The following is a 24500-nucleotide window of genomic DNA, read 5'->3' as shown; positions in this document are numbered from 1 at the left end:
CCTCAATCCAGCCTCTTGGATTACAAAAAGGATGTCATTATTCATGGCAGCAGCATTAGCCAGAATGTCAGCATTGGTGCCAGATAACCAGCCCCAGTGTTCATAGGATTCTGCAAAGACAGCTAAGTGATGTTTGCTCTCTGAATTGAGCGTATTAAAACAAAGGAACTCTCAGCTTAGGGGATCAGATATTTTATAATGAGCAACAAGTATTCCTTACCTTTGCTGTGTGTATAGACACTTATCTTCTAAGGCTATTTACTATATAAACAACAGGCCCAGTGCACTTGGGAAGGAAGAAGGGACCTGGGGAGGAGGGTGGGGCCTGGGAAGAAAGGAGGGGCCTAGGGAAGAAGGAGGGGTTGGGGAGAAAGGAGGAGTCTGGGAAGGAAGGCGGGGCCTGGGGAGGAGGGAGGAAATTCATGCACAGGTATAAGCATCAGTAGGGTCACTAGCTGCTGCTGGCCGCTGACTGGGGCCTTCTTCCTCGGTTGTGGGCTGCTGGCCAGGGCCTTCCTTCGGTACTGCCCCCTGATGGTCAGTGCATGTCATAGCAAGTGATCGAACTCCCAGTCAGTTGAATTCCTGAGGGAGCACTTTGCATATTAGGGTTTTATATATATAGACTAGACTCCTGGTGCACGAAATTTGTGTATGGGGGAGGGGTTGTCCCTCAGCCGGCCTGCACCCTCTCTAATCCGGGACCCCTTGGGGGGATATCAGACTGTCTTGATATGGATTGACATGCAGGAGACAACCACCAGAGACAGATAAAAGTTTATGAGCCTTTAATAAACTGGCTAGTGACAGACCGAACTGCAGTGCAGACCATAGGTATTATAGCAAATTTATACTTGGATGCCCCTCAGGAGAGTCTGGTGATACCTGTTGAGAGCCTCCTTTTCCCTGGTCAGTGTTGTGAATCCATTGTGGCCTTCCAGATGGAAAAATAGCCTCAATCCTCCCTGGGTCTGTGGTGGGTTGGGCATCTGGCCCAAGGACTAACTTTTTCCCTTCCTCTCTGACTCTCTTTTTTTTCTTCTGAGGTAGAAAGGGTCTAAAGTAGCTGCTGGCAGTCGTCCCAGGTTGGCTGGTGGGTGAAAAAGACCCACTCCTGGAGCAAAATCAGACCTTGGGGATTCTGGGAGAACAATGGGTTTTAGTTCTTCCATTTGTACAGGAGACCATAAAAGGCTGGCGGTCCAGTGGGCCATAAGGGGTCCAGGTTCGGGTGTGGGGCTGACTGAAAGGGTTGTTTGTGGACAGAGTCTGAGTGGGAGGCCAATTGTCCAGGAACCCCCAGGGGCCATGAACTTGAGTCTGGGTTTTCTCTCCCAGGTGGAGGTGCCTGCGGGAGCACAGGGTAGAGGGGTGTTGCCAGGGTTGGGTTCCCAGGGGCTTCTCCTGTCTGTCCCGTTGAAAATGTTGGTGCCATAGACAGCAGAGCAATGGAACTAGGAGGCATTTGTGAGGGTATTGGGGCCTCCCACAAGGCTGAAGGGCCCACTTCTGGTTGGGGCTCTGGAGGGGTAACATAAAGAGGAGGCTGGCGGTCGGGGACCCCATCCCCCGGATCATTTGGTAAGACCTTATAGTCTACCTTCTTGTCTCCTTTAGAGGGATGAACCAATAAAATGGGCTGTCTCTGTCCCAATTTCCTTTCTTGGCCTTGGCAATTTTTCAAACATCGGGATTTTTCAGTGAGGATGTCAATCCATATTTAAAGGGATTTGGTCAGGGTGACCTGGATGTCCATAAACAATATGATGAACCTTATAAGCCGTTCCTAAATCAAAGGTCTCGGTGGATGGCCATCCAACCCCAAATGTGGGCATTCTAATTCACACAATCTGCAAATCAAGACTATTAACTGACATCTCGTAGTCTCCTTCGTGCCATTTGAAGTCCTGAAAATTCTTAAAACATTGAAGGGGTAGATGTAGATATAGATGACTGGGCCTGACCCATTTTAACAAAGACAAGGATAACAAAGACAAGACAAACCAGATATCTGCACCCTAAGGTCACATGTGACAGGGACCCCAGGCGCCGTTGCGCCCAGGTGTCCAGACTCGGAGGCTCCGCTGCATCCAGCCCTCCTGTGGTCCACCAGGGGAACGTTCCACAAACAGAAACCAGGTGCCTACCTCCTCACTGGAGGTCCAGGTGGCTCTTACTTTCGGATCATGAATTTAGGAGGAGACACTCCGCCTCCCTGGAACCCAGGACGGAGACTGGAGTGTCCTCACCTGGAGCGTCCATTGGCAACAAGTATATCTCGCTGTGGCCTCCAAATGTTATGGGGCGACCCGCAAGAGACGACCACCAGAGACAGAGATCAAAATTTATGAGCCTTTAATAAACTGGCCAGTGACTGTAGTTGCAGCACTTCACTGCGGTAAAGGCCAAACTGCAGTGCAGGCCACAGGTGTTATAGCAAACTTATACTCAGAATCCACAAAAGGGAATTAGGACAGTTACAATGACAACCCAAAGGCGACAAAAGCTATTTTAGCCATTTCCAAGGAGCTCGGGGCACAGGTGTAACGCCTGGGCCTGGTCACACTTGGCTGGAGCGTGACTCACTACCTCCCTCCAAACTCTAACCCACCCATTGTTCGGTGACCTACTCCACCTCCCTCTGTCCCAAGGCATCCTGCCTCCAGGCAACAGAGGTGCTGTGCAATGTTTGCAGCCCAGAACAGTCTCGAAATCTGGGACTGCTGGCTTTTAACTGCTTGCTTACCTGCCTGCCTGCCTGATGGCCCTTAACCCCTCTGCCTGCCTGCCTGATGGCCCCTAACTGCTCCCCTACTGGCCTGAGAGCCCTTAACTGCTCCCCTGCTAGTCTGATCACCCCAACCACCTCTCCCTTGCCCCCACCCAGGACCCAGGATTCCCTCCTCTGGCCAGTTGTAGGCACCCAGGACTCTGGCTTCCCTCCCTCTGGCTCAGGGAATATACTCAGGATCTGGGCTGGCTTCGCCCAGGCCAGCCTCAGCTACAGGGGACCTCTCCCGGCCTGTAGGCACAGTGCTGGCACCTGGGACCATGGTGTTGAGTTTCTGAGCCACTGTGGTGAAAGGAACATTTGCATATTAGCTCTTTCTTATATAGGATATCCAGAACAAAGCGGACCAAATGATTTTTCTTGTAAGATGTGCGAAAGTGCAGGGCACCCAAGGAGTGTTGTCTCCGTGCACCTTATTTTGGAGTTGTGAAAACGTTTTTTGGTAGAGGCTCTTTCCCATTCCGCTTTAAAAATTATGGTGAAGCCCTAGCCTATAGGGAGCAGTTATAGGGAAAAGCCTTGGAATGACCTGTTGCAAAGCCAAAAACAAGTCCCAGCATAATTAATTATCATCTTGTGATGCTCCCTAGATCCTTCCTGGGTAGTGAATGGGCTGTGGGAGGTGCAGCAAGTGCTGCCAAAACAAGTGAAACTTACAAAAACTGTAAATTACCTTGCTTACCTCTGACTATAAAATAAAGTATCAGCTTGTAGTCTGGATCTTTTCTGTGTTCTCAGCTATGCACAGAAGATCCACCTATACCTAGCTTATTCTCTGTCTTTACTTCATCCTTCTCCAGTCCTCCCTCAGACTTGCGGAACCCTTAGCTGTGCTGGAGGAGCACACTACCGTGTTTCCCCGAAAATAAAACATCCTCTGAAAAATAAGACCTACTTACAGGTTTCCTTCTGAGTGAAATATAAGGCATCCCCCCGAAAATAAGGCCCCCCCAGGCTCTGTCTCAGAATGAAAATTAATTTACCGTAAACTGGTCGCTAGGGCCGCCCTGACTGGCGCCTAGCAACCAGAGTCCTGACCTCACTGCTGTGTGGAGGCGGAGCGGAGGTCGGAGTGAGCTGTGAGCACGGGGTGGGAGAGGGGAGGAGACTTTCACAGATGTGTGTAGAAGAACAGGAGGATTAGAGCGACAGGACGCGGCGAAGGTGCTGAGTTCTGGTCTGTCTCTGATGACACTTACCTGATGCTCACGGCCGCCCTCATGATGACTGAAGGTTCTCAGTCGGCAGACCCTCCTCCAGCCCAGATCCAGGCCCCAGCAAGCCCAGTGACAGTCCCCAGGCAGGCCCCAGGGGGTAAATGTCTGATAAAGGGATAGGGGGGATGTCTGGTGAAGGTGTTCAGTGGCACAGGGATGGGGGGAGGGGGATCACTTAAAATGACACAGGAGGATCAAAGGGGGCAATCAAAATGATACAGGAGGATCAAAAGGGGTTACTAAAATGGTAATCCCCCCTTTGATTCTCCTGTGCCATTTTGATTCCCCCCTCTGATCCCTCCTGTGTCATTTTAAGTGATCTCCCTCCCCCCACCTTGATACCCCAATTCCTTTTTTTTAACCCCTAGAAATGAGCACAAAAAGAAAAAGCTACTCCATGGAGTACAAGAAAGGAATCATGGAAGACTCTTGGGGCCAAAATCGTACTGCTTTCTGCAAAGAGAAGGTGTTGAGTATCCAATTTGTCCGAAAATGGCGAGCAGAATATGGTAACCTCATTGAACAAGTGGACAAGGGAAATGCTAAAAAGCGCAAGTGTGGATCAGGTCGCCAACCATTATTTTCCAAGCTGGAAGACCTGATCTGTGAATGGGTTGTTGACAGGAGAGCAAAGGCTTTGGTTGTGAATAGGGCTCAGATTCAAGAATTTGTCCTTGCAATGGCACCACAGTTTGACATAGCCTCTGGAGACTTCAAAGCATCAAACACTGGCTGAATAATTTCCTTCAGCAAAGTGAACTGTCTTTAAGAAGATCTACAACATTGTTTAGATTGGAAGATACTCATTTTTTTTTTCCTTTTTTTAAAAATATATTTTATTGATTTTTCACAGAGAGGAAGAGAGAGGGATAGAGAGTTAGAAACATCGATGAGAGAGAATCATCGATCAGCTGCCTCTTGCACACCCCCTACTGGGGATGCGCCCGCAACCAAGGTACATGCCCTTTACTGGAATCGAACCTGGGACCTTTTAGTCCGCAGGCTGACGCTCTATCCACTGAGCCAAACCGGTCCCGGCGATACTGAAGTTATTAAGCGAGCACTTGCATTCAAGTCCTTTATTGATGATGCTGACTTCTCTAAATACAATCTTTCCAACATGATTGCTATGGATGAAATTGCAGTGTTTTGGGGCCAATCATCTCAAACAGTTGAACAGCGGGGTGCCTCCTTAGTGCACATTCCCTCCACTGCTTACAAAAGTGCACGTGTTTCCTGTATTTTGGCAATTCGTCTGGATGGCACTAAAATCCCACCTTTAATAATTTCTAAGGGCAAGAAGGAAAAGATTGAACGTGTTTTGGGCATTTTTATTCTTGAAATTGAAAAAGCCTGGGCCACACAAGCAGTTATAAGGAAGTGGGTTGATTTAATGCTGCCGCTTGTTATGTGAGGGAGTCAGAGAGGTCTGCTAGTCTGGGATGTAGCCAGCACTCACCGCGCTAAAGATATGAAGACATTTCTTCACGAAAGAAAAATAGATCAGATAAGGATTCCCGCAGGAATGATGGCCTATCTCCAGACTCTTGATATTGAAATAAACAAGCCATTCAAAGACAATTTTTGCATGGAAATTAATGACTACATTGAAAATAGAATGGAGAGAAATCAGTGTGGAAACTTTGGGAAACCTAAACACCAAGAAGTTGTGACTTAGGTGAAGAATTCATGGGAGAAAATCATTGACAGTTGCATTGCAAATGCACTACGAGCAGGCTACTTTGATAAGAAGTATTCATTTAAAGACAGTGCTATTGCTAAACATGAGAGATTTGGTCCACTGATTCTGAAAGAAACGGAGTCACAAGAAATTCACCAGGAAATTCAGGAATTGGATTGTTATGAGGATGTTTCAGAAGATGATGACATGATTGTCATTGAATAAATGAGTAAATTCTTGATACTGTAGGATTCACAGTTTGTCTGGTTTGTGTTGACAACTACTGTACTACCCGTATACAGGTATTAAATTTCCTTTATTTTCATTTTAAAATAAATGTGTACCGTACGTATTTTTCTTCATGGAAAAATAAGACATCTCCTGAAAATAAGACCTAGCGCATCTTTGGGAGCAAAAATTAATATAAGACACTGTCTTATTTTTGGGGAAACAGGATAGCTGGTTTGGCTCAGTGGATAGAGTGTAAGCCTGTGGACTGAAGAGTCCCAGGTTCAATTCCAGTTCAGTGCCTTGGTTGCAGGCTTGGTCCCCAGTGAGGTGGCGTGCAAGAGGCAGCTGATCAATGATTCTTTTTTAATATATTTTATTGATTTTTTTTTAGAGGAAGAGTGAGTGATAGAGAGTTAGAAACATCGATGAGAGGGAAACATCGATCAGCTGCCTCTTGCACACTGCCCACTGGCGATGTGCCCGCAACCAAGGTACATGTCCTTGACTGGAATCGAACCCTTTCAGTTCGGAGGCCGACGCTCTATCCATTGAGCCAAACTGGTTTCAGCTGATCAATGATTCTTATTGATGTTTCTATCTTTCCCTCTCCTTTCTCTGAAATAAATTTTAAAAAGGAAATAAAAGAAATACATCTTTAAAATTATGGTGAAATGAAATCTTAACATTAATATTAAACTTGTGGGGTTTTTTCATAAACATACCCCCACTCCTTCATTTCAGTTAAGTTTGTGTACTTGCTTTTCCTCACTTTTTTTTAAAAAATATATTTTATTGATTTTGTACAGAGAGGAAGGGAGAGAAATAGAGAGTTAGAAACATCGATGAGAGAGAGTCATCAATCAGCTGCCTCTTGCACACCCCCTACTGGGGATATGCCCGCAACCAAGGTACATGCCCCTGACCGGAATCGAACCCAGGACCCTTCAGTCCCCAAGCCGACGCCCTATCCATTGAGCCAAACCGGTTTCGGCCTTTTCCTCACCTTGATTACCAATATTGCCTAAACAGGCGTCTTCAAACTACGGCCCGCGGGCCACATGTGGCCCGCAGAGGAGTCTGATCTGGCCCGCCAGGTTTTTTGGGCAGTGAGCGCAGCCGAGGTATTACAGTAGGAATTAGTAGTTCATATAGTTCGGCCCTCCAGCTCTCTGAGGGACCGTGATCTGGCCCCCACTTTAAAAAGTTTGAGGACCCCTGGAACTGGTCTCACTAGTCAGTAGTCTTGTTTTGTCTGTTATCAATATCTGTGACATCTGCTCTTACATTTATTTTTTTACTGTTGTCTAAAGCATACAGTTCTTTCTGCCTTAAATAATTTCCATATTTGCCTATTCATCCTGAAAAACCTAACTCCTCTATAAAGCCTTTAAGTGAATCCATCTTAACCTAGTTTAGTACCTTGCTCTGAACACCTTTAATTTTTTTCTTTGTTAATTCTCACCTGAGGATATTATTTTTTCCATTGCTTTTCAGAGAGAGGGAGGGAAGGGGAGAAAGTGAAAGAAACATTGATGTGAGAGAGACACATTTATTGGTTGCCTCCCACATGTGCCGGACCTGGGGGTGGGGAATGAACCTGCAACTTGGGTATATACTCTTTACTAGGAATCAATCCTGCTACCCTTTGCTGTGCTAGCTGAGACTCTAACCATGGACCCACACCAGCCAGGGTTGAACACCTTTAATTTCTAATAAACTGCATGTGTCACTACTGCACTTATCTCATTGTTTTAATTGATGTACTTTTTTTTTCCTGCATCTTCACTACATAAAGTGGTAGCTACTTTGAGTATGACTCGAGTTTTTTCATACAAACACCAAATCTTTAGGAAAGAAATTTGCTTTGGAATCAAAGCCATTAAATCATGTTTTTAATTATCTCAATACTTTAAAGCTATTCCCTGTTTTGAGCCTTGAGGATATTAATTTGCTTAATTTTGAAGGGAAAGATATAGCAGTCACTGGAAAATAGATATGATACAGTTGTATGGTTCAACCTCTTTATGATCCAAGATATATGACCATCACATTTATTATTTATTATACTATGCCTAGTAATATTCTCTTGCATTATTTATATTAAAATACAGACGGTGGACATTCATAAAGAGAAAGTGGCTCGAAGAGAGATTGGTATTTTGACAACAAATAAAAATACATCAAGAACTCACAAAATAATAGCACCTGCAAATATGGAGCGCCCTGTAAGGTATATTCGGAAACCTATTGACTATACAGTTCTGGATGATGTGGGCCATGGTGTCAAGGTAAGCATTTTTATTGCATTAACTTAAAATAACTTATTAATCCAGTAAATATTTTGGATAGCAAAATGCTGATAAAGATTTTCTTGGAGAATTAATAGATTTTCTTAGCTAGTAATTTTCATTACAATTTTCATCAAACACTTATTTAATATTAGCTATGTATTATACCAAATTGGGGCAGAATTTTGGGATACGGCAGGCTATATTGAAGAAGCTGTTAAAACTTGAAGTGGCTATTCATTAATTGAGCTATTTAATCCTAGACTAATATTATAAACTAGAGGTCTGGTATATGACATTTATGCACAGTGTTGGGAGGTTGGTTCCTTAGCCCGGCCTGCACCCTCTCCAATCTGGGATCCCTTGGTTGATGTCCAACTGCCGGTTTGACAAAAATTCAAATTTGTTGTAAAAAAAAAATGGCAGTTAGACATCCCTCTCGCAATCCAGGATTGCTGGCTCCTAACCACTCGCCTGTCTACTTGACTGATCGCCCCTAACCACCTCTGCCTGCTGGCCTGATCACCTCTAACTGCTCTCCTGCTGGCCTGATTGCCCTAACTGCCCTCCCCTGCTGGCTTGATCATCCCTAACTGCCCTCTACTGCCAGCCTGATTGCCCCTAATTGCTCTTCCCTAATGGCCTGATCACCTCTAACCATTACTGCCCTGTTGTTTGGGCCCTAGTTGTGGGTATCTGACTTCCTCCTCTCTCCTGTTAGAGTCTGGGGTGCGCAGTGGGACCCAGAGTCAAGTCCTGTCCACCTGTGCCTCAAAATCATGTGAGACCCAGAACCAGCTGTCTCCCCCCTAATTGGGTGAGACCCAGACCTAGCTGGCCATATCCCCATCAAGCCCTACCAGCGTATCACATCTCCGGGTGGGGACGCAGTGTCAGTCACATTCTCTGCCAGTACGCAGCCTTCTGCTGACCAGATGTTATGGCGTGAGGGTGTGATAACCATTTCCATATTAGCCTTTTATTATAGATTTGTGTTTTGAATGCCATATCTTGCTTTCTCACTCTTTTGTTAAAAAAGTATTTTTATTGATTTTAGAGAGGAAAAAAGAGATGGGGAAGGAGAGAGAGAGTGATAGAAACATTAGTGATGAGAGAGAATCATTGATTGGCTGCCTTCTTTACCCCTCTATTAGAGATCGAGCATGCAATCTTTTCATGTGTCCTTGACTGACATTGAACCTGGGTCTTTTTAGTGCACAGGTCGATGCTCTATCCACTGAGCCAAACCAGCTAGTACTTAATTTCTCTTTTTTAAAAATTTTTACTGATTTCAGAGAATAAAGGAGAGGGAGAGAAAGATAGAAACATTGGTGAGAGAGAACTTCAGTTGGTTACCTCCTACATGTCCTTCATCAGAGATTGAGCCCACAACCCAGGCATGTGCTCTGACCAAGAATCTAACCAGTAACCTTTTGATGCATGAATCAGTGCTCAACCATTGACCCACACCTGGCTTAAATTCATTTTAGACTAGATTTTAAAGATATTTTAGACTAGATTGATCGATAGGATTTGGATTTTGAGAGGCTGAAAGAACTTTTTTGTATTATTATTTCACTTATCTTTGGAATAAAAATTATATATTTCTTACACATGTATATGTGCGCGCGCGCGCGCGCGCGCACACACACACACACACACACACACACTCTCACTTGTTCTGCTTTTGCCCAATCTTGATTTTTCTTCCTATCAATGAAATATACACTCATGAATAAAGTTTTAGCACTATCTTAGAATTTAATACCTTCTATTGTTCCTTTAATAATAATGGTTTAATACACAGTACTTAACAGCGTATAAGATGAAATAATACTTTAGAAGTTCTGGGTGAGAATATTCAACTATTTCATCATCTATGTATAAATGGGTAGTGTAAATACAGCATGATCCATACTGAAAATATACTGATGTGAGTTTTGGCTATTTTTTTGTAATAAAGGTGTTTTAGACTTGGAATTTTTAAAACTTTAAAAAAAATTATGTTAAAATACCACATGAAGTGTACAGTTCTATGGAATTAAGCACATTTATATTGTTATGCAGACTTTTTGTAAATGTAGCTTTTTCTTTTTAAATTACAGTTGACATACCAAACAATATAAGTTTTAGGTATAGATCTCAATGATTATATAACTTACTAAGTGATCATCCAGATAAATGTTATACTCATCTGACACCATGTATAGTTATTAGGGTACTAGAGGTCTGGTGCATGAAATTCATGCACAGGTGTGTGTGTGTGTGTGTGTGTGTGTGTGTGTGTGTGTACGTGTACGTACGTGTCCCTTAGCTCAGCCTGCACTCTCTCCAATCTGAGACCCCTCAAGGGATGTGCGACGCCCATTTAGGCCTGATTCTAGTGGCAGTCCCAACTGCTTGCCTGCCTGCTTGCCTGATTGCCCCTAACTGCTTCTGCCTGTTAGCCTGATCACTTCCTAACCACTTCCCTGCCAGCCTGATCGACACCTAACTGCTGCCCTGTCAGCCTGGTCATCCCTAACTGCCCTCACTTGCCAGCCTGGTCGCCCCTAACTGTCCTCCTCTGCTGACCTGATTGCCCCCAACTGCTCTTCCTTGCAGGCCTGGTTCTTCCCAACTGCCCTCCTCTGCTGGCCTGATCTCCCACAATTGCCCTCCCCTGTTGGCCATCTTGTGGTGGTCATCTTGTATCCATATGGGGGTGGCCATCTTGTGTGTTGGAGTGATGGTCAATCTGCATATTACCTCTTTATTGTATAGAATTAATGACTGTATTTCCTTTGCTCTACTTTACATCCCCATGACTAATTGTTACTACCAATTTGTACTTCTTAATTCCTTCACCTTTTTCACCCATCCCCCAACCCTCCTCCTATCTGGTAATCCTCAAAATGTTTTCTGAGTCTGTTCTGCTTGTTTGTTTAATTTAGTTTTTAAATTAAATTATTGATATGTATTGTCATCTTATTGTTCATATTTTAAATATTTTTTTCCCATTCCTTAAATAAGATCCTCTAACATTTCATGTAATTCTGATTTGGAGGTGATGAACCCCTTTAGCTTTGTCTTGTCTGGACAGCTCATTATCTGTCCTTCCATTCTAATTGATAACTTTGCTGGGTAGAGCAATTTTGGTTGTAGGTCCTTGTTTTTCATTACTTTGAATATATTTTGCCAATACTTTCTCGCCTGTAGTTTCTGTTAGGAAATCAGCTGACAGTCTTTTGGGAGCTGCCTTTTTGGTAACTAACTACTTTTTTCTTGCTGCTTTTTGTTGTTTTTAATCCTCACCATAGGATATTTTTTCCATTGGTTTTTATTTAGAAAGAGTGGAAGAGAGGGAGGGGGAAAGAGTGAGAGGAAAAACATTGATGTGAGAGAGTCTCATTGATTGGTTGCTTCCTGCACATGTTCGAACCTGGGTTGGGGATCAAACCTGAAATCTAATTACTGCCACCTCGGTACAGGCCTTTGAATGGGAATTGATGGTATGGGTCATTGTATGGGCTGGGGCTCTAACTACTGAGCATACCAGCTAGAGCTCTCTTGCTGCTTTTTATTTTTTTATTTTTGTTAACTCTCATCCGAGGCTAGTTTTCACTGATTTTTTTTTAAGAGGGAGGGGGAGAGGGAAACATTGATGTAAGAGAGACATGTTGATTGGTTGTCTCCCACACACACCCAAATCAGGGCCAGAGATTGAACCTGCAACCCAGATACATGTCCTTGACTGGAAATCAAAACCACAACCTTTCTGGGTGGGGGGCAAGGCTCTAATTAGACTCACACTGTCCTGGGCTCTGATACTTTTAAAATTCTCTGTTTTAACCTTTTGCATTTTAATTATGATGAGTCTTGGTGTTAAGTCTCTCTGGGTTCATCTTGTTTGGGATTCTCTATGCTTCCTGGAGTTGTATGTCTATTTCCTTCACCATGTTAGGGAAATTTTCTGTCATTTTTTCAAATTGATTTTCAATTCCTTGTTCTTTCTCTTGTCCTTTTAGCACCTCCATGATGTGAATGTTGGTATGCTTGAAGTTATCCCAGAGGCTCCTTACACTACCCTCATATTTTTGGATTTTTTTTTCTCTTCTGATTGGGGTTGTTTTGCTTCCTTATATTCCAAATTGCTGTTTTGGTTCTTGGCTTCATCTACTCTACTGTTGATTTCCTGTAAGTTATTCTTCATTTTTATTAGTGTATCCTTCATTTTTGACTGGGTTTGTTTTTTTTTGTTTTTGTTTTTTTATTTATTTATTTTTTTTTTAATGGTTTCCATGTACATTTTTGTGCTGGTGAAGTTTTCTCTAAGTTTATCCACTCTTCCCCTAGCTTCTTCAACATCCTTATGAGCAGTGTTTTGAACTTTGCATCTAGGTATCTAGTAGATTACTTGTCTCCATTTTGTTTAGTTCTTTTTCTGGAATTTTGTTCGTTCTTCCATATGGGACATGTTTCTTTGTCTTTTAATTTTTGCAGCCTCACTATGTGTTTTTCTATGTATTAGGAGCGTTTCTATGTCTCCCTGTCTTGATAGAGTGATCTAATGTAGCAGGTATTCTGTAAGGTCCAATGGCACAGCCTCCCTGTTTACCTGAGCTGGACACTCTAGGTGTGCCCCTTGTGTGGACTATGGTATACCCTCCTGTTGTAGTTGAGTCTTAATTGCTATTGACACATCAAGGGGAGGGATTTATTCCTAGGTTGATCAGTTGCAAGGACGGGCTATGACCATTGTGGAGTATCAGCTGTGCAGGGTCTCACCCCACAGAACAGGACTTCATCAGGTCTTTGGTGTCTACTGAGTCCATCCCTTGAGTGTGTGGCTTGTGGAGGTGATTGGGTGGTGCTTCTGAAGCTGTCCAGTGGTGTATTGGTTCTAAGGACTGCCCAGAGGTATAGGCCAAGGTTAGTCAACATTTGTGTTCTGTTTGGGGCCACCCAAAATGAGCTACAAAGCAATCTGCAGGTAGCTGGTATATATGGTAGGCTTGAAGGTGAGGTGCCCAGGAGCAATCAAGCTATGAACCAAGGTTGGCTGCCACTATTGCTGATACTACTTAGTGCGAGGTATAGGGCATGCAGAGGCCAGATGCTGCTTGTTTGAGGGATTATTGGAAAGTCTGACACATGAGCCAAGATTAGCTATTCGTTTGTAAAAGCCAGGGAAACAGCGTGGGTGGCCCTGCAATTTGGGTGGGGCAGGGTCTTTGGGCAGGGCACACTCTTTCAGACAGTTTGATGGAGACTCTGATATGTTGTCTGTTGGCTCATCAGTGGCCTCTGCCAGCACTCCTGTCTGGGAGAAAGCTGCCCCTCCAGCTCTCGCCCGGATGCCACACAGTTTAGTTCTTCTCTGTATGTCCCTGGTGCATTTCAGACTGCTGTCCCGATGCTGGAACTCAGAGTCCAAGTAAGTCTGTGTGTTCCTTTTTAAAAGGAACATCTGGGTCTCCAGTAGCCTTCCATTTCAGCCACAGTCCTCAGTGGTTTTTGTTGGAGATGGAGATGGAGATGGAGATGGGGAGGGGGAGAGGGAGGGGGAGGGGGAGGGGGAGAGGGAGAGGGAGAGACACGGGGAGGGGGCATTGATGAGAGCAGAACATTAATAAGCTGCCTTATATATGCCCCCCACCAGGGATCAAGACCCCCACCAGGTTATGTGCCCTGACTGGGATTAAACCAGCAACTTTTTGGTGCATGGCCAATGCCCACCAACTGAGCCACACCAGCCTATTCTGAGTATTCACCCTTCTTATTAGTCTTGAAAGTCGTTTCTTCTTTATACCCTTAATTATAGGACTTCCCTTCAGGTGGGTCTGAATGATGATTGTTCTGTAGTTTAGATGTAATTTTGATGTGGATTGGGAGAATTCAAATACCACATTTATCTACTCTGCCATCTTGACTGGAAGCCTTAAATTCTATTTTTAACTGGGGTAGGAGGATGAGTGGTCTATCAAAATAGTGTATCTTAGAAGCTTTTTTTGTGGCATATTTGTTCATATTTTGTGGTTGTGTTATACAAATACAAATATTTACTTTTTTCACTAATAGTCTCTTTGCTTCTTTATTTCTCCACTTTTCTGATTTTTTAAAAAAGATTATTGTGCTCTGGCCAGTTTTGCTTAGTGGTTAGAGCATCGGCCCGTGGACTGAAGGTCTCAGGTTTGATTCCCAGTCAAGGGCACATAGCTGGGTTGTATGTTCAATCCCTGGCTTCCAGTTAGGGTGCATGTAGGAGGCAACCAATCAATGTGTGTCTCTCACTATCTCCCTCCCCTACTCTTTCCCTCTTTCCCTCCCTCCAACCTTCCCTTCTCCTCTCTAAAAATCAATGGGAAAAATATCCTCAGGTGAGGATTAGGAAAGAAAAAAAAAGATTGTTACTTAACTAAATATTTCTAATATATCTTATCTCCAAGGATAATAATTTTATTCAGGTTTAATGTCTAAATCCAGGTGTGAAATGTAGTGGCTAGGTAGAATTCCAGACATTGTTTCCAGATAAAAATGAGCAATATCATTCTAACGACAGGGTACCTTCCTCTTTAGGATGATATCCTTAATATTGTCTTTATGATCACCTAAAAAATCTTAGATACATATTTAGAACAGCACATATTATGGAAAGAACTTGAAACCCCTAAAATCTATAAAAAGGTAGATTCTACAACATGACAATGTTCTTAAGTGGCATTGCACTTACAGTGATGCTTTAGGACTGTACACATTATTTCATACTAGAGGCCCAATGCACAAAATTTGTGCCCTCATCTCCCTGGCTTTGTCCGGAAGGTCATTCAGCCGTCTGGTCTAATTAGTATATCACACTTTTATTCAAATTAGTATATCACACTTTTATTATAGATTATTCATATATGTACATTTGTTCATATTAATACAAGTGTATATATTATTTAATATATAGGCTAGATGGCCAATGCACAAAATTCATGCAAGAGTAGGCCAGCCTTCCCCTGACTACCGGCACCGGCTTCCCTCTGGCACCCAGGACCCGGGCTTCCCAATGGTCGTCGCAGGCACCAGGCTTCCCTCACAGCCCCAGCTTCGTCTGGAAGGTTGTCCAGAAGGATGTCCCATCTAATTAGCATATTACATTTTCATTGGTATAGACTACTCATTGTTTCATAGAAGTAGCCTTTAATATCAAAACAGCTTTGCACAGCGTGTGTAGCTTAGTGGTTGAGCATCGATCTATTAATGATTGGTTTAATTCCTGGTCAGGGCACATGCCTGGGTTGTGGGCTTTTGTGAGGAGGCAGCTGATCTATGATTCTCTTATTATTGATATTTCTATGTCTCCCTCTCTGAAATAAATAAAAATATATTAAAAAAATAAAGTTAAAAAATAGATCAAAGCAGCTTTTCTTCAGTTTTGAATTTGGGCTTAACTGGTTCAGAATGTGTTGGACTGCTCAAATTTGAATCCATCAATTTACAAGCAAGAGGGTTTCAAGACTCTATTATGTAGTTAAAATCTGGCTAAGGTATTACTCTGCATAGTGATTTTGTTTTTAGACTTGGAGGTGTTAGTTCATTTTTCTGAATTTGAAGCAACCTGTTATTTTGAATTGTAATATTTACAGTTTACCACTTTAAAAAATTCTATACTACTTTTCAAATAATGAAAATTCATATTTATGCATATATTATTCAGTATAGTCTTAGGTCTTGTACACTGATAATATTAAGGTAACCTTACATACCAGGTGTTATGGTATTTGTTTTCAAATTGAAGTTTATCATCTGTGATTCATTTGGATAAACTACAGAACTAAGAAATTATTGGGTCTGTATGAGTTTGGCATAAATAAGTGGTAGTTTCCTTATGAATATATTCTTCTTTTGAAAAATACGTGATACACATGAATATTTCCCAGCTGCTTATGATATCTTTTTCTTTACAAAATATTTGAAGTAATGGCTGGGTAAAAACTTATTAACATGAATTGAATAACTGTAAACATAAACCTGTCCTATTAGGTATAACATTTAGAATTAATTTCTACTTTTCCTCCCCCCCTTTTTTTTGCCAACGTAAAGTGGCTAAAAGCCAAGGTAAGAGATACTACTTATCATTCGATACACAGTTTTACCTCTATATTGATAGAGGCTGCAGAGCCACTAAAATTTGAAAACTCTTCCTTCATCTGCCTGCTTTTTCCCCATAGGATTTCTATAGATTAAATATATTCAAACTCAGTACAAGTAGCTACATTTAGCTTGGATGTGTTAATATATCATCGATATATTGACATCTGCATTTATATAGGAACATTAATTTTGCTAACATGAATTGCTTTGCTTATTTTTTGATAGTTGCTTTGCTTTTATTGACATAAATAGTAGGTTTCCCAGACATCATATGTGACTTTGTTCCTGAATTTTTAGGATAAAGATGATTTTTTTCAGATGAATATTTTAACAAATTAACACTGAGATCTATAGTTTAAATTCAGGCACACATTTTAAAAAATTTTAGGAAACTTAATACTTAAATGCAGATAAGTTTGATCTCAGTGAACATGTTTAACAATAAAATAATACATAAAATCCAATAATTTCACCTGTATTTTGCCATAGTTCGGTATGAATAATAGAAAAAGCCATGTGCAGTTGGTTGCTTGATTTTTTTTAAACTATAGAACCAAAGTCTATTGTTAAAACTGTCTGGGAATCCTTACTTCACATTCTGATATTAAAAATAATAATAATTTCGTATCAAAACACCAAGAGAACAATTTGATATAAAAATAAAAGCTCTTTTTCCTGTATTACAGCATGGGAATAACCAGCCTGCAAGAACTGGCACACTGTCGAGAACAAATCCTCCTACTCAGAAACCACCAAGTCCTCCCATGTCAGGCAGGGGAACGTTGGGGTAAGAATCCACGTACATTTTTCAAGAAAATTCCTATGCTAAAGGAAAAAATGATTCTGTGATTTAAGTACATGTATGGGTTCTTGCTATGGACCCCTTTCAGTGTAACACTACCTTTTACAAATTCATTTGGTGCTTATTTCCATGAGCAGAATCCAAAATGAATCTACTTGTTTTATAATACTCTCTTCTGTGGAAGTCTGTACTAGATAAGTTATTTTGTATATGTAGAAATGAGCATTATTTATTTATCTTTTTAATTCCTTAGAAAAGAGAGAAATTTGATTTGAATTTATTTAAAAGGAAATGACCAATGTATTCATTCTATATGATGCTTTCACATTTATTTACAATATTTACATTACAGAACTTTAAGTAAGTTTTGTATAGTTTGGCTTGGTGACCTGCAGCTTTTCTGTTTCCTCTATTACTTTCCACCTAAGATTTAGAGGCTCTTTACCTGGAATATTTCTGACGGTGCTTGTGCTAGGTAATCTTAGGGCCCTTCATAGTTTTTATTTTATTTATTTTTTAATCTTTATTGTTGAAAGTATTACATAGATCCCCTTTTCTTTCCCCATTAACCTCTTCCAGCTCGCTCCCATCCCCTGCCAGGCCCTCAACCTCCCCCCCCCCCCCCCCCCCCCCCCCCCCCCCCCCCCCCCCCCCCCGCCCCCCAATTTTCCGTATCTATGGGTTATGCATACTTGAGTAGCTTTGTGAGGAAGCCAGTTGGGGAGCAAAAAAGATAACTGTTGGTGGTGTCTTCCTTCTCAGTTCTTTGTGCAAAAAAATTTGTGACTATTTGGTAGGGCACTTCTGAAAGATTGTTCACCTTAACATAGAAAATAATATATTAGAGCTTTTTTATTTTAATGGAAGACTAGGAAATAATTATTTCATAGTAATAGGGATCAATAATCAGCCTTTTTAAATAGACTCTTGACTTTTATTTTCACTTAGTAAACTACTTAATCCTGCAAAAAAACACATGAAATTATTAAATAGAAAAGTTAAAATAATTAATTGAAAAATTAATGGTATTACATCTACAGTCAGAATGTGCTATACTTGTCTATTGTCTATAAATTTCCATAATGAGGTAGGAATAAATTGCAGAGGAGATATTTAGTTTTCATAATGTATAAGGACAGTGGCTTATGAGTGATTGAACTGAAAATAATGTATATCTCAAAGTGTGATATTATTGAGCATTTCAAAAATTATAACTTATATTTAGAAACTAGAGGCCCAGTGCATAAAATTTATACACAGGGGTGGGGAGTCTCCTCAGCCCAGCCTGCATCCTCTCCAATCCAGGACCCCTCAGGAAATGTCCAACTGCTGGGTATCGGGCCTAAACCGGCAGTCGGACATCCCTCTCACAATCCAGGACTGCTGGCTCCTAACCACTTGCCTTCCTGGATGCCTAATTGCCACTAACTGCTTCTATCTGCCAGCCAGATAGCCCACTGACTGCTCCCCTGCTGGCATGATTGACACCTAACTGTTCCCTTGCCAGCTCGATCGCCCCCAACTCCCCTCTCCTGCTGGGCTGACCACCCACAACTGTACTCCCATGCAGCCCTGGTCCCTCCCAACTGTCCTCCCCTGAGGCCATCTTGTGACAATGTTGGGGTGGCCATCCTGTGGCAACTATCTTATGACAATGTGGTGGTGGTCATCTTGTGACATGAGGGTGTGTGGGTCAATTTGTGTATTACCTCTATTATATAGGATAGAATTAGAACTTTTAAATTACTCTTTCCTATGCTTTTCCTAAGAAAAAGTAACACATTTTAGTTTTTGTGAAAAGTAACAAAATTTATTTACTCCAATTAAGAATTGTTAAAAACAACCTTTATTATTAAAAGTATTTTTAAAACTTGTTTTCTAATTTTGGCTGAGTAGCTCAGTTGGTTAGAGCGTTGACCCAATATGCCCAAGTTATGGGTTTGACCTGTCAGGGAATATATAAGAGGCAACCAATGAATGCATAAATAACAGGTTGATTTTTTCCCCCTTTCATCATAAATTAAAAAAAAAGACACACACTAGTGTTCTACTTGGTTACAAAGATACATCACATTTGGGGGAAAATGCCATTTTATTTTATTTATTATTCTTATCTTTGATACTTCTTCAGACGGAATACTCCTTACAAAACCCTGGAACCTGTTAAACCTCCAACAGTTCCTAATGACTACATGACCAGTCCTGCTAGGCTTGGAAGTCAGCATAGCCCAGGCAGAACAGCTTCTTTAAACCAGAGACCGAGGACACACAGGTAATCCTTCAGGTTGAGTCTTTGACCACTTGCAAGTTGAGGTTATTAACTGGTCACAAACTTTATACAGTTGCTGAGTAAAGTACTATACTGTTAACATAATGTATAAAAGTTGAGGTAATAATATTGTTATAACTTCCTTTTTTTCTTTTTAGATTTTTAAGTATATATTTATACTATAAGCAGATTGCTACTATTTCTTCCTTTTGTATATAGGAAGAGGTACAGATATATATTTGGACATAAGCTAACGAATGTTTTTTAAAAAACTTTTAAAAAAGATTAAGGTTACTAAACTACTCTTAAATATAGTGCCCCAAAACAATGAAAATGTATACAAACTTAACAGCTTATAACTCCATTGATGTTTATTTCTTTTCATATTTAACCTATTGGAGTTAATTAATATTCAGAATGTGTGTACATTTTTTGAGAGCATTCTGTATTTTGGGTTACTAGGTTAAATGTCAGGAATTATACAGTGTGATTTAAGCTTTAAGAGGTTGCAAAAAGGAAGACCTAGCTTAGATCTGAGAAAGAATTAGTTAAGAGAGTTGGTGTACTCTAGAGCAGCAGCTGCCAACCAGTGTTCCGCAGACCGCTGTGGTCCGTGAAGTCTGAAAGGTTGGTGACTGCTGGTTTAAGGAAACCTTTGGAGCAGGTTGGCGATCGCTGCTTTAGAATATGTTATTGTACATATTGTTTTATAAAATTTCTAGAAATCAACTGCTCAGTGGGTTTTTAAAAACTTGGATTTGGAACATAACATAAATTTAGAAAAGTATTATTAAGTATGTAACTTAATGAGTTAAGACTATTTGAACACATTGGTGTAACCATCACCCAAATAAGAAAATGGAACATTACCAGCAATCCAAAAGTCCCCCTTAGGCCTTTTCCTAACTATCACCTCTATCTTTATTTTATTCCTTAATTTTACCTCTCTCTTAACTTGAGGAAGAATCTCTCCTTACCCTGACTGTTGGGTTGGTGTATTAGAGATAAAACTTAGCAGAATTGCCCAGCCAGCATTGCTCAGTGGTTGATCGTTGACATATGAACCAGGAGGTTGTGGTTGATTCCTGTTTGGGGCCCATCTCTGGGTTGGGGTTTCAATTCCCATTGTGAGTGTGTCAGAGGCAGCCCATCACTAGTTCCCTCTCTATCTCCCTTCCTTTCTGAAATCAATAATAAGAATTTAAAAAAACTTAGAATCATTTTTTGAGTTTTAACTAAAGAGGGTTTCTGACTTAGGTTCTATGTAATTGTCATATGTTGTTATTGCTGCTGTTACTAAATAAACTCTTATATTGGTATCTGCAGTTACTATATCAGGTCAAGCTCAGTGAGTACCACAAGTGTTCTTTTTTATATTTGTTATTGAATTTATATTAAAACATTGTTTTTATCATTTAGTAATATTCAGCAACCAGTTATTAAGAGTTACTTCATTAGATGCTAGGGGTATACCAATATGATATAGTTCTTTCTTTCAGAAGCACAATTCGGTTAAAACAGGCATCGATAAACTTATGAAGGGCAAGATTGTCAATGCTTTTGGGATTTGTCTTCATTACAGTTACACAGCTCCCCATTGTAGTGTGAATGCAGGCACAGATAACATGTAAATGTCCGAGTGAGCGTGCATTCCAGTAATATTTTATTTATGGCAGTGAAATTTGCCTTTCGTATAATGTTAATGTGTTATAAATATTCCTCTTTTGATTTTTTTTAACTACTTAAAAATGTAAAAAACATTCTTAGCTCACAGGTCATAAAAACCAGATTATGAGTCAGTTTTGGCTTATGTGCTATAATTTGCCAACCCCCATGTTAGAAAAAATCCAGTGATTGTGGAATAGGATAATTAGTGGGGAAACATTCATGTCTGCGATGTACTGGTGTTACAAAGCAGTGTACCTGGCTTGGAATTAAGGGAGTTCTTCACATTGAAGCTATTTTTGTAATAGAAACAGCTTTCTTTGTTTTTATTTCATTAACATGTGCTGATGTAATTATAAAATGATCACATTGGAGAAAAATATTTTTTATCTAGGCAGTACAAGTCTTTTTCTTAAGTTTTTTGGGGCCTATTAGGCCAATGATGTTGGTTTTAAAGTATAATATGGAGCCTAAGACTACACATGCACACATGTACATTTGCATACATGTACATACACACATTGCTTACTAAAAACAACTGTATAATGTGAGGTCTTATACCTAAAGAGATAGTAAATCTATAGGAATTGGAATAGTAGGGAATTAATTTGTATAGGAGGGAATTGGTTAAAGTTGAACAGTAATGACTATTCTAAAATGCCTCAACATTGAAACCTCATTGCTGCTTTTTTTTTTTTGTTTTGCTCGTTTTCCTCATATTTGCTCATATTATGTTTTAGCACCATTCTTTGAGATGAGTGGAGGTTTTTATATTTACAGATTGAAGTTGGTTAATCTTTTACTTAATTTTCATAGCATCCGTACATTTAAAAAAAAGAATAGTTTATTGATTTCTTTTTTAGAAAGAGAGGAAGGGAGTGGAAGGTGAAACATCAATCAGCTGCCTCCTGCACACCGCCTACTGGGGATTGAGCCTGAAACCCAGGCATGTGCCCTGACGCAGTTTCTAACTGGCAACCCTTTGGTGCACGGATGACATCCAGCCAACTGAGCTGTATTGGTCAGAGCAGCATCTTGTTCATTTTCTTTTGTGGCATCTGTCACACTGTTTGTTAATTTTCAAAATTGATTTCAGGGAGAGAAAGAGAGAGATAGAACCTGGGCATTTGCCTTGACTGGGAATCAGACTTTGAGCTCCTGGTTCATAGGTTGATGTTCAACCACTGAACCAAATCAATCAGGCATTCACACTGTTTTTTAATGTCTATTATTCCATTCTTAGGTGTGAGCTCCATGATACCATGGTTCATGTCTGCCTTATTTACTACTATTCATAGCAGGTTTTAAATAAACCCTTGTTGACTTATTGCATTTAAGATTTTAATTTCTCAACAAGATGATCTCTTCTGAGAGTTCTGAGTACTATATTAAGATTATTTTTGTTTCCAATAGATTGAGTAGAATGAAACATAAGAATCACATTGATTAGAATGTCAGTTCACATAGTGATGGGTCTTGGGTTCGATTTCCAGTCAAGGGCATGTACCTGAGTTGCAGGCTCAATCCTAGGCTCTGTTTAAGGCAAGTGTGAGAGGCAACCAATCATTATTTCTCTCACATTTCTCACCCCCCCCTCTCTCTTTCTCTCTCTCTCTCCTGCCTCTCCCCTTTTTTTTCTTTCCATTTTCTTCCTTTCCTTCTATCTTCCACTCTTTATAAAAATTAGCGGAAACAATATCCTTGGGTGAGGATTAACAACAAAAAATTTTGTATTGAACAATTTCTAATTTTTTTAACATATCTATAATATATATATATATGATAAAAGCCTAAGTGACCATTACAACTGAATGACCAGAATGACCAGACAACCAGTAGCTCTGACATGCACTGATCACCAGGGGGGGCAGATGCTTAACACAGAAGCTTCCCCCTGGTGGTCAGTGCGCTCCCATAGGCAACCATCTGTGGTCCCTCCCTCCCCAGCTAGCCAACCTCCCACAGTACCTTCCCTTCCGGCTGGCTGGCCCCATCAGCCCCTGGTGCATAACCATTTGTAGACCTGCTTCAGGGTCGGGGTTTCATATATAGCAGAGCAGCTCCCTCACTGCAATCTATTGAAAGTCAATCCTTGACAAAAGGGTTTGTCTCACTCCCGTCCTCTCCCTTCCCTGGGGGCTGCCTGCCTGCCGTGGTGGTGGCACAATGCCAAGGAGGACAGGCAGGGCACTGTGCGGTGGTGGGGCACCAATGATGGTAGTGTTGGCGGCATCGCCTGGCCAACTGTCATCTCCTCTCTCTTTGGGCCCTGGGTTCTAACGGGGAACTGGGGGGGTGGGTGGGTGGCGGGTGCAACCCCTTTCCCAGGGGGCCGAAGGCTGGCTTCCTCTTGGGGGCCAGCAGCCAGCCTCCCATGGGCTCTCCCCCTGGCCGGCAGGCTCTGAGCAGCGCGGCTCTGATTGGCTCTGATCGCTGGTCAAGCCTAGGGACCCCAGGCATGCACAAATTTGTGCACCGGGTCTCTAATATATCATAAAAGGAAGTAGTTAGTGGCTTTGAGTTGATTATTATTTTGGGGGGTTAAATCACTAGAATTTATTTTTCCACAATTTTTCTTTTCTTTCCAGTGGAAGTAGTGGGGGGAGTGGAAGTCGAGAAAACAGTGGAAGCAGCAGTATTGGCATTCCCATTGCCGTGCCTACACCTTCACCACCCACTATTGGATCAGGTATATTATTTATTAATCTATTTTAATAAGTGGTAGTACTTATGAGCTTGATTATGAAAGCCTGAAATAATTTAGTATATATTAGATCAAATTATTTATTTGTGTGATTGTTGCTAGGACATAAACACTAACAACAAATTTAAGGACATTTTTGGATTAGTTTTTACACAGTCTTTAAGTGTGTTTTTTCTCTGTTTTACAAGTTCTTCTTAAAATTAAGCATATAGAACAGCTTTATTAAATAACTTTTTGGCCATTCTGCCTTAGAAAGAAATGTTTTGGGCATAGTCAAGAAAGTTTATTATATGAAGAACAAGTTAATATTCTTGATCTCCAACCAAAGGATTAGTGACTGTATTGTGAATTATGTATTAGTAAATTTTGATATTGCTTTTTAGGCTAGTATCTCAACTTTGTTAGTTCATTTTGTGACTTTAATATATTTATGTATGATATTCAATATATTTATTTCAGTACAATACCATAAGTAACAAATGGGATTAAAAAAGGAAAAGTTATTTTACTTTTTAGATTACATACATTTTTAAGAAATTGTTGCAAAGCATTATATTAGTCCCTTGATTTTTTAGTAAATACAGTGAAGACTATGTAGGGAAATTCTTAGTTATTTGAACATGCTTTGTAGGAAAATTCTTAGTTATTTGAACTATGGGTGTGTGGTGTCTTCCTTTTTTCTTCTTACACAATCCACAATCATTGTACTTTCTTACTGTTTCAGAATGTTT

The 24500-nt window shown here is 40.9% G+C and overlaps 1 protein-coding gene across 10 annotated transcripts in view; it reads left to right on the top strand.

The window, feature by feature from the left end:
• Window positions 1-24500, top strand: part of ABI1 (abl interactor 1) — a 97138-nt gene that overhangs the window by 56407 nt on the left and 16231 nt on the right. For 7 of the 10 annotated variants that reach the window (XM_036458755.2, XM_036458827.2, XM_036458776.2 and 4 more), the window contains 5 exons: window positions 8032-8208; window positions 16279-16293; window positions 17016-17116; window positions 19263-19403; window positions 23654-23754. In XM_036458755.2, the coding sequence (XP_036314648.1) occupies window positions 8032-8208; window positions 16279-16293; window positions 17016-17116; window positions 19263-19403; window positions 23654-23754 (535 nt within the window). The remainder of the gene's footprint in view (window positions 1-8031; window positions 8209-16278; window positions 16294-17015; window positions 17117-19262; window positions 19404-23653; window positions 23755-24500) is intronic. The other 3 variants (XM_036458806.2, XM_036458766.2, XM_036458744.2) reach the window with 1 other exon arrangement.

Source organism: Pipistrellus kuhlii, unplaced genomic scaffold (assembly GCF_014108245.1).
Source record: "Pipistrellus kuhlii isolate mPipKuh1 unplaced genomic scaffold, mPipKuh1.p scaffold_m20_p_1, whole genome shotgun sequence".
NCBI lineage: Eukaryota > Metazoa > Chordata > Mammalia > Chiroptera > Vespertilionidae > Pipistrellus > Pipistrellus kuhlii.
Note: the sequence above shows the minus strand (reverse complement) of the source record. Positions and strands in the feature narration are given on the sequence as shown.